This window comes from Nicotiana sylvestris, chromosome 2, assembly GCF_000393655.2.
Source record: "Nicotiana sylvestris chromosome 2, ASM39365v2, whole genome shotgun sequence".
Lineage (NCBI taxonomy): Eukaryota > Viridiplantae > Streptophyta > Magnoliopsida > Solanales > Solanaceae > Nicotiana > Nicotiana sylvestris.
Genome location: NC_091058.1, coordinates 148,507,852 through 148,518,710, shown reverse-complemented (window position 1 = coordinate 148,518,710; position 10,859 = coordinate 148,507,852). Strand labels below are relative to the sequence as shown.

Sequence of the window (10,859 nt, the reverse complement as noted above, 5' to 3'; positions counted from 1 at the left end):
AGAATAAGGAATCCAGTATTTCTCAAACTGAATATGCTAAGATAATTGGTAGTGTAATGTTTCTCATGAATTATACACGACCTGATATTGCTTATGTTGTTAGTAGATTAAGTAAATATACTCACAACCTCAATAGTGAACACTGGAATGCTCTTCATCGTTTGCTAAGGTAGTTGAGAGGTACTGTGGATTGGTGTTTGCATTTTAATAAATTTTCTGCTTTTTTTGAAGGATTTTTCTATGCAAATTGGGATACTGACAATAATGAAGTTAGCTCCACTAGTGGCTATGTGTTTACTTTGGGTGCAGGTGTTATTTCATAGAGGTCTTCAAAACAGACTTGTATAGCACGATCTACCATGGAGTCTGAATTCATTGCTCTTAAGTTAGCAGGGCAAGAAGCCGAGTGGTTGAGAAACTTATTGGCAGACGTGCCTTTATGGGGAAGACAAGCTTCACCAGTTTCTCTGCATTGTGACTCACAGACAGTAATTGGAATTACCAAAAATAGTGTGTATAATGGAAAAAAAGACATATCCGCATTAGACATGGTGCGGTAGAACAATTGTTGAAATATGGTATTATTTACTTAGAATATGTAAAATCCGAACGAAATTTGGCGGATTCTTTAACCAAGGGTTTGGCAAGGAGAGTTATCCTTGAAACGTCGTGAAGGATGGGGCTAAAACCCATGGATTGAGAAAGTATGGTGGATACCCATTTGTGGTCAAAAGAATCCATATGAGACCTCAATATGCACTACATTTCCTATCCCTATGGCGTGTGGTAGTGCTTTATACGGTTGAGCTTATTTTGCTCTTACTGATTCCTAGCTTTAAGGTGGTCTATGTGTAGATAGACTTGATGGAATCACATACGTGAGTGTAACGGTGCGGTCGCCTTTTATGAAAGACTTGGGATGTCTTTCTAGAGCCCTCATGAGACCCAAGGTATATGCATGACCATAAAAGCACTTTGTTAATATCGCAAAATTTGCATAAAATTAAGGATATAGTATGTGTTGTAGGGGTCTCACCTAATGTTCATTCAGTTCAAGAGTACTTCACTTTGTGGATGTTAGTTGTTGCTTCATTTCACTACGTGTCAATTCAAATCGAAAAATATTGACACTTAAATACATGTTCCTTCTTTTGCCCAGAATTGGTCTTATTTTAATTTTTCTTTGCATTAGTGGGGGATTGTTAGTATTATTTATACTTGGTAATGCAAAGTCAAAGATTTCTTTGTGATCCCTTATTCCTCGCGCACATGAGAAATTCATTCTCTTTGTATTGAATTTTGTAACGTTCCATTTATTTCTTGGTAACTGCCATACTTTAATTTCTATAACACATGTAATTAATTTTTGTAACAACTTCATTTTAATTTCTTTAACAGCTACAGATTAATTTCTTCATCTATAACTGTCCAAAAGCTTTTCCTATAAAAGACAGTTTTCTTTGTGAATTATCTGACACATAAAACACCTTCATCTGCTCTTCTTTCTCGGCAATTATTTTGTGCAAATTCCAAATTTCAAGAACGGATCAATCACACGAGGACTGAGGAAGCAAACCCTCTCAAAGATAAGGAGGCTGAACGGCTTAAGGATAAGATGAAATCTCTCTCTTAATTCTTCTAAAGCTAACCTTGTGGAATCTTCTAGTATTTTTTTTGAAAGACTAGCTTAAAGGAAAACAAAAGAGAGGCCAGAAGAAAGGACATGTGAAGAAGAAAAATTACTTCAATAAGCCGGAGGGCCATATTCAAAGGTCGAAAGGACCTAGCTATGTCTGCGGAAAATTGGTCACAAGGCTTTCCAATTTAACCATAGACAAGGACAAAACTCAAAGCTCGGAGGAAAGGCTCCATTCCAAGCTAACCTTACTGAGGGTGGTGATGTCATTGCTGATGTGATCGTTGAGGTAAATATGGTGGCTAACAAGACTGACTGGATACTGGACACAGGCGCTTCAATGCACCTTTGCGCCAACAAGGAGTTGTTTCACAACTTTAAGGAGTCTGCTGATGGCGAGTGCGTCTACATAGGTAACATCACTTCAGTTGGAGTTATGGGAAAAGGAAAAATTCTCCTTAAGTTAACTTCGGGGAAAACCTTAGCCTTGAACAATGTCATGTACGTACCCTCCCTTCGTAGAAACTTAGTTTCTAGTACGCTTCTCAACAAAGCAGGTCTTAAACTTATTTTTGAATCTGATAAAGTTATTATTTCTCGTAGGGAAGACTTTTTTGGAAAGGGTTATCTCAGTGGAGGTTTATTTGTACTAAACATCGCTCAAGAGATTACTAATAATGTTGTACTTTCAATTCTGCGTATATTGTTGTGTCCATTGATTTGTGGCATGGTAGACTAGGTCATGTTAATATTGCTTCTATTAAAAGACTTAGAAAAATAGAATTAATTTCTGCAGTTAATGTTGATAACTTTTTTAAGTGTCATATTTGTGTAGAAGCAAAACATACCAAAAAGTCTTTTAAGATATAACTAGTAGAAAGACAGAATTGTTTGAACTAGTACATTGAGACTTAGCAGATTTCAAGAAAACTATTAGTAAGGATGGAAAGAAATATTTTATCACTTTTGTAGATGACTTTTCTAGATATACTAAGGTATATCTTCTTAAGTTAAAAGATGAAGCTGAAAGCATGTTTTTGAAATATAAGGAAGAAGTAGAAAATTCATTAGACAGAAAAATCAAGAGACTTAGGTCTGACAGGGAGTGGCAAATATAGTACTAATGCTTTAGAATTATACACGTCCTGATATTGCTTATGTTGTTAGTAGATTGAGTAGATATATTCACAATCCCAGTAGTGAACATTGGAATGCTCTTCATCTTTTGCTACATATTTAAAAGATACTATGAATTGGTGTTTGCATTTTAATATATTTCTTGTTGTTTTAGAAGGATTTTTCGATGCAAACTGGGATATTGACAATAATGAAGTTAGCTTCATTGGTGGTTATGTGTTTACTTTGGGTGCATGTGCTATTTCATGGAAGTCTTCAAAACAGACTTGTATAGCACGATCTACTATGGAGTCTGAATTCATTGCTCTTGAGTTGGCAGGGCAAGAAGCTGAGTAGTTGAGAAACTTATTGGCAGATGTGCCTTTATGGGAAAGACAAGTTTCACCAGCTTCACTGCATTGTGACTCACATGCGGCAATTGAAATTGCCAAAAATAGTGTGTATAATAAAAAAAGAAGACATATCCGCATTAGACATGGTGTGATAAAATAATTATTGAAACATGGTGTTCTTTCCTTGGAATATGTAAGATCCAAACAAAATTTGGCAGATTCTTTAACCAAGGGTTTGGCAAGGAGAGTTATCCTTGAAATGTCGAGGGGGATGGCACTAAAACCCATGGATTGAGAAAGTATGGTGGATACCCATTTGTGGTCAAAAGAAGCCATATGAAACCTCAATATGCACTACATTTTCTATCCCTATGGCGTGTGGTAGTGCTTTGTACGGTTGAGCTTATTTTGCTCTTACTGATTCCTAGCTTTAAGGTGGTTTATGTGTAGATAGACTTGATGAAATCACCTACGTGAGTGTAAAGGTGCGGTCGCCTTTTATGAAAGACTTGGGATGTCTTTCTAGAGCCCTCATGAGACCCAAGGTATATGCATGACCATAAAAGCACTTTGTTAATATCGCAAAATTTGCATAAAATTAAGGATATAATATGTGTTGTAGGGGTCTCACCTAATGTTCATTCAGTTCAAGAGTACTTCACTTTGTGGATGTTAGTTGTTGCCTCATTTCACTACGTGTCAATTCAAATCGAAAGATATTGACACGTAAGTACATGTTCCTTCTTTTGCCCAGAATTGTTCTTATTCTAATTTTGTTTTTGCGTTAGTTGGGGATTGTTGGTATTATTTATATTTGGTAATGCAAAGTCAAAGATTTCTTTGTGATCCCTTCTTCCTCGCGCACATGAGAAATTCATTCTCTTTGAATCAAATTTCGTAACGTTCCATTTATTTCTTTGTAACTGCCGTGCTTTAATTTCTGTAACAGCTGTGTTTAAATTTTGTAACAATTGTGGTTAATTTTTATAACAATTCCATTTTTATTTTTGTAACAGCTACAGATTAATTCCTTCATCTGTAACTGTCCAACAACTTTGCCTATAAAAAGCAGTCTTCTTTGTAAATTATCTAACACAGAAAACACTTTCATCTTCTCTTTTTTCTGGGCAATTGTTTTGTGTAAATTCCAAACTTTCAGTTACAAGTGCACGTGTTTGGAGGTGCTGTGAAATTTTGAGGAGCGAGCAGTCTTAAGATTTGCACTCAGTCAGGCCGAAATCGCTTTCAAGATAGTGACTTGCCAGGACTCAGTATTTACGATAAGTTATTTTCTCTTGTTCTTGATCAATATTATCTACTCATTTTTCGTACAGAATTTAACTTCTCTATATTAACAGCATAGCTAGTAATATAATTCTTATTAGATAATCGTTTATAATAAGTGAGATGAGTAATCTCTTTAAAATATATATTTAATACATAGAATTTGTATACTATCAATCAATATATATGAATAAAATCCTTGGTAGGTACACTAGTAGAATCTAAGAAACGAGAGAGAAATGATGGAAAGAGAATCTTTCTATCCCCAAGAAAAGGACAGTTTATTCTTTATAGCATGCATTAATATGGCAAAGAAAAATATTGTTGCTTCTTGATTTATGCTTCTCTCTCAGCCTTCTTTTTCTTCTCATCCACAAACTCATCCATGACAAGCACCCACCAAATTGCCTGCTGTCCATCTGCTTCACTTTCTTTCTCTGTCCCTGCAACAACTGCTCCTCGTTGCTTTTCGTGTCTTGTTCCCTTGATCCAGCTGTTTCTTTCCCTTCCACCTGGACATACATCTACGGTCAGTGGCATAGTTAAGAATTCAAACTTAAAACAAATTAATCTAAGCAGTATTTAGTTAAACAATAAAATACTTGTAATTGAACCATAATTTTATAAATCAAAATTAACATTAAAAAAATAACAATAGAAGCACAATTAAAGGAACGAGAGAGTCGAGAGAATTTGTAATCTGTACTCTGTAAAGAACTTTTGTCGAAGAAATTTGTATAGAGCTTAACTTTTAAATTATGGAGTACTATAATTTATTTAAGAAATAACTTTTAATTAAAAAATATTTTTAAGTTTAGTTATTTGTCTTTATATAAAGTTTAAGTTCTAAGAGTTATTTTATTTAAAAATAATTAAATTAAAAAAGAGTCAAATAAACCATATACGCGGTGGTCTCTGTTTAATTCTGACAAATAAAATGGGCAAATAACTTTGAACTCATAAACAATATATCACTGTAAGCATTTTAGACTGCTGGACTGCCTACTCAATTAGATTAAATGTGTTCAAAATATAATATATAGTCATATAAAATAGTGTTTGACTTATATACTCTATATGTAATATTTTGACTAAAGGTGGTTAATTGACCACCTTGGTATAGTGTGGCTACACTACTATTTACTGTACACAGAAAACAATATATTGTCATAGGTGTTTGAATCCTGAAAACAGTGCACAGTTAATCAATGTTTTGTCAACAAGGCTTAATATTCTTTCAATTTTATCAACAAACATAACTCAACTAATACGTTAGCTATAGTTTAGCAATACCCAAGTTTTCTCGCCCTTGGGCTCGTTTAGTTCATTACCAGCTATATAGTTCATAATTTTTGCATTTTTATTTTCAATATAAGTATTACTTGATATAATTTTATATCGGAGTTTCAGCGTAATTTTATACGACCTCCGATATGAGATAATCCAATAATTAGCTACACCAAAACAAAACAAGTAAATTAACAAATTATTCTTCTACTAAAACCTTCCATTAAGAAGATTAGGGGTGTTCATAAAAACCCGAAAACCGAACCAAACCGAGCAACAAAAACTCAATATTTTTTGGTTTGGTTTGGTTTTGGTTTTGAATTTTAAAAACCAATCAAATTTGGTTTGGTTTTGGTTTTAATCAGAAAAAAAAAACCGAACCAAACCGACTATTGGAGTAGCTATTCCAAATTTATTATTACACCTATATATATATATATATATATATATATATATATATATTGTTATACAAAGTTTCAAAAAAATTATGGTAAATATTAATAGTTTGCACTTTTGATATAGTTCTTTACCTTTACATTCTAGTTTGATTGGTAGTTTTCTTTTGTTTAGTGTAAGAATTCATTTCGTGCTAAAAATAACATATTTTTAATTGAGTCCTTAAATTATTCATCACTATTTGATTCAATTATCATCAATATATTTTGGTAAATAATAGATTTCTCAAAGGGCAATTGATTTGATAGTGTTACATTGAAAATGTGGTCGTCGGAATATGTGTTTGGTAGTGTATGTCTTATATTTAAGAAAAAATTGACAAATAACCGAAAAATAGACATAAACCGAATCGAGAAAAACCGACTTAATTGGTTTGGTTTCTTTTTAGGGAAAAACCGATCCAAATCGAACCATGAACACCCCTAAAGAAGATCAAGGTTAAAACTACAAATAAGAGTTTATCATGTTTAAAGTCGAATACATCTTTGATTATAAACTCATGTGTATCACATTTAAATGCAAAGAACCAAATAAATCATAAGTAATATAAGCAATCTAGGATCAAATTTTAGTACTACAATCTACGCAATATAATTCCAGCATAATTTTATTTTCGAGACAAACGTCCCCTTATCTATCTAGCCGAGTAGAGTAGCGGCAGAGGTGGATGCAATGTATCCACTGGGTTCAACTGAACACAATACTTTTGGCGTGGAGCATAAAAGTATGTGCAAAAATTCATTAATATTGTAATATATAGCAATATGAACTCATAACTTTAAAAATACAATATATTCAATGCTAAAAAATTCAAAGGTTGAACCCATAAAACTTAAATACTAGATTCGTCTCTGGTAGCTGGATCTAGAGAAGATAAAAGGTGGGAAAAACACTATTTATTAGATCATGTGGTTTGTGTTAGTGGGGTTGTGCATTGGTGTTTGAAAGAAACTTATCTTGCATGAATTATTGAGGGAGTACGTAACAACATGACAGATATTATTATATTCATTAAGACATGAGTATAAGGGAATATCTATTCCCCTTAGTATTGGAAACCTGTTAACCATTCTTAGTAAAATAAAGCTAAAGAAAATATGAACAAAAAAGAGAAAAAAGCTAAAATCTCACTTGTCCACAGAAGAAGCACAAACATTTGGGCCACAAAAGCAAGTGATTTGCATGTGCTTGGGTGAATTATATATGCTGATAGATGTTCCAAGGGACCAATTATATATATGTAGTCCCCCACCAATATAATATATAGGGCAATAATCTATCAATATGATGATATTCGGACAATTTTGATAATCTAGTCTTTCAGTTACTGTTGTCCCCCATCATCCACTACATATGATTCTTGGATTGTAGGCCATGGTCCAAAGTTGAGAATTATTGAGATAGTACTGTTTCCTTTGTCTGTGATACTTCATTCGTTTTAAGACATTCCAAAATATCTGACATAATTCTACAAACAATATAATTCCATATCTTTCATGAGTTCCTACAATTCAAGGCTAGTTGATTAATTAAATTCAGATTTTAATAAATTCAATATAATATACTAGTAATTAATTAAACTATGATCAATTGTAAGTCTTAATAAAAGTTATATATATCCTAACGGGAAAAAGAAAAAGACAGAGACTAGAAAAAAGAGTGAAATTAAAAAAATTGAGATATAAGTCCATAGATGTTGGGTTTTTTAAAATGATGGGGCAGCAAAAAAGTTTTAAAATATTAATTGAAAATGTCTCTCATAAATTTTAACTAAGAAGGTTTTAAATAGCCAACTTAAACAGAATCTGCAAAATAAATATTCAAATTCAAAAACATAAAATATTTCAACTAATTTATCCAATTAAATTTAAATATAAACAAAGCTCCTCCTACGACTAAACTACTTATTACTCTAGTAAATTAAATATCAGTCGTAACAAATACAAAATCCAACAATAGACAAGAACCAAAAGAAAAGGATTTTTACGAAATGATCAAGTTGTGCATAATATAATTCTTAAATTATTTTGCATGAAGAGTGTAGTAAACCATGCAAAGATTTCGTAAGACAGGATTCAGAAGGTACTACAATAATTACCTCTTCCTCAGATTTTAGTTGTGGAATAGTCATAGGGGAGTGATCATCTGCTTCACTCAGCTTTATGGATCCTTCTTTAATGGATGGAGTAGTCATACTCATAGGTGAAGAATCAGCTGCTTCACTTAGCTTTATAGACATTTCTTCAATTGATGGAGTTGGAACTGGACTTGGACTATTAGAACTGACATAATTATAAGCTGCAATGCTTTGTGTTCCCATATCTCTTGTTATGCTAACATCTTTCTTCTCTAAAATTAAAAGTGCGAAAAGGAGAAAAACATTGTGAGTAGGATTAATGATACTTAGTTAATACTAGTGTTTAACATATAATTAAGTAAAAAAAAGTGTACTCTTCGTCTCTTCCTAACAATTTAAGTCTTTAGATTAGGTAATCACACACTCAGTGCGGTATCACGCGGAGACCTTGAGTTCTTGTCTCATCAACACCTATTATCAGGGGCGAAGCTATGTTGGCCCAAGGGTGGTAAATTGACCACCCTTCGTCGAAAAATTATACTACGTATAAGGTAAAATATTACTTGTTATTGATTAAAAATAGACTTTGAATACCCTTGCATAGCCCATTGGCAAAGGGTGTTCAAATTTATTGAATTTACTGGCTTCGCCACTACCTATTATATATAAAACAAGAATTTTTACGTATTTGGCTAATAAAGAAGAATTAGGTCGGCACATGAGGAAGGTTGAAGATATAATTAATAAAATAAAAATATGCCCTCTATAACAGCTTACGATATTAGATGAGGTAGTCACTCATTTCAACAAACATTAACGAAGAAACAAAATGAAAAACAAGTGTTTGTACCTTTGCTTGGGATTTGGTTTTCAACATCATGTGTAGGGAAAGAAGGCTTTGCAGGGTATTTTGTTTGAAATTGTCCTGTACTCTGAATATGAGAAGGATAAATTAGAGGTCCTGAGACAGTAATTCTGCTATTTGACTGGCGAAATGATCTCTCAGTAAGTGTTTTTGTAGATAAACACTCCAAAGGAACTTCCCCTGACAATGGATTGCATATGTATTTCTCAGCTTCATTCCATTTTGAATTCAGAGCCAAACCATCTGGTGACATGTATTCCCAACTATATAATGTTTTTGCCTGCAATGCTACACTCAAAAACAAACACAAAATTAGGTAAAGTTGAAAATTACCATTCATCATAATCATCTTTATTGTTACAAATGACTCACCTTTCAGGGCAGTGGTAAAAGAATATTTTGATGGATCAATTTCCTCTGGAAAAAAATTAAAGATTTATAAGACACAATATTACAAAGTACAAACCATGTTTTTATACGCAATTCAAGATTTCGTTTGAGTTCATGTTGGCGATTTCTGATGCGAAATTATGGAAAGTGAGAAGAAAATGGTACCTCTTAAGGTGTAGCCAGGAGAAGAAGCAGTGCTTGAAATTATTACATTTGATCTAAAAGATTTTGCATTTTCTCTGAAACTTCCAATATAAGATGCTGAGTACCTTCTTGAATTAGTTTTTTCTCTGCTAAGTTTAGCCTTAAGAGCCCATTCTCTCAAATTGAACTCTGCTTCATCTGGCTTTCTTGAACTTCCAAAAGCTGATTGTTCCATGCTAGGTTCTAGTTTCATGGATATACTATTGAAGATTTTGATGGCACTAAAATTTCTTTTATTTTTAACAAATAGGAAGGTAAGTCCAAAAACCCTCTTGCTGCAGAATAGGCAAAATAATTCAAGAGCATGAACTTAACGTGTAACTTCCAAAAAATAATTTCGAAATAGTATATAATTCCTACCCTGTAGCAACCTATGCCATGTTATAAAAATTTAAAGTGAAAAATCACCAAATGAGCTAAAAGTGGGCCACATGAATATTTGGTTTATCTGCAAGTAATAAGATCAGACAGACCTCTAATCTGATCTTGCTTTTGCATAATAAAAAAATGAGGGGAAGCTTGGTGATTAATTGTAATAAAGTTAGCAAATTTACATGGTTTCCGCCATGCAATGTGGTTACCAAAGTTTATACTCCTAACACGGAGTTTCAAAAGTAAGACTTTTGACATTTGTAGCCGAAAACATACCACAAATATTTATGCAATTATAAAATCATGTTATTATGGATAAATAAAAAATTTAAAGTTAAACTGTTGTTGTTGTTTCCTGTATAGTACTTCTTATCTGGTATAAATATGGAATGATGGAAGATCAAGTTTTAACTTTTCCACTCTTAGATATATACTATCCTCTTTATCAGCTATCTACAGCAGTAACATACGTAAATATAAATGATATAATTGAAACAAAAATTAATTCGAGCCCACTGAATTCACAGTGTTTCCTTAAGGAATTTAATCCCCTCCTAGTACCCAAGGTTATGGATTATTTCCTCCCAGGATAGAACGAATTACACACTGGTGTAGCGGTACTTCAAACCCCAGTATTTCAGCGAACGCAAAGTTCGGCAGCAAATCACACTTACAGTTGCTTTGTTTGTAGTTTTAAAACAATGCAGAACAAGGGAGGAGAACTCAGAAGTCGAATGGAAATTCTGAGAGGAAGGAATGCAATGTATAGCCGATGTTGAATTCTTACTGAAGAGGATATCAGATTGCAATTCGTTTTTC

At 33.0% G+C, this 10,859-nt stretch overlaps 1 protein-coding gene across 3 annotated transcripts; it reads right to left on the bottom strand.

Moving 5' to 3' along the window:
- Window positions 1–4,477: 4,477 nt before the first annotated feature.
- LOC104221344 (uncharacterized) lies at window positions 4,478–10,026 on the bottom strand. Of its 3 annotated transcripts, none has more exons than XM_070168253.1 (5): window positions 9,630–10,026; window positions 9,447–9,491; window positions 9,060–9,362; window positions 8,231–8,481; window positions 4,478–4,901 (listed from the first exon to the last, which is right to left on the bottom strand). In XM_070168253.1, the coding sequence occupies exons 1-5, from the start codon at window positions 9,859–9,861 to the stop codon at window positions 4,671–4,673; spliced, it is 1,062 nt and encodes a 353-aa protein (XP_070024354.1). In that variant the 5' UTR covers window positions 9,862–10,026; the 3' UTR covers window positions 4,478–4,670. The 3 variants fall into 3 exon arrangements, with proteins under 3 accessions (XP_070024354.1, XP_009770691.1, XP_070024355.1); XM_009772389.2 differs by having other exon boundaries at window positions 4,478–4,913; window positions 9,630–10,019; XM_070168254.1 differs by lacking the exon at window positions 4,478–4,901 and adding an exon at window positions 7,476–7,600 and having other exon boundaries at window positions 9,630–10,019.
- Window positions 10,027–10,859: the final 833 nt, after the last annotated feature.

Excerpts from the sequence above, each read along its gene's own strand:
- LOC104221344 (XM_009772389.2), bottom strand. The coding sequence starts at position 9,861 with ATGAAACTAGAACCTAGCATGGAACAATCAGCTTTTGGAAGTTCAAGA. Across the intron at positions 8,482-9,059 it reads AAACCAAATCCCAAGCAAAG|AGAAGAAAGATGTTAGCATA; the intron begins GTACAAACACTT and ends TTTTAATTTTAG. Across the intron at positions 4,914-8,230 it reads AACTAAAATCTGAGGAAGAG|ATGTATGTCCAGGTGGAAGG; the intron begins GTAATTATTGTA and ends CACTGACCGTAG.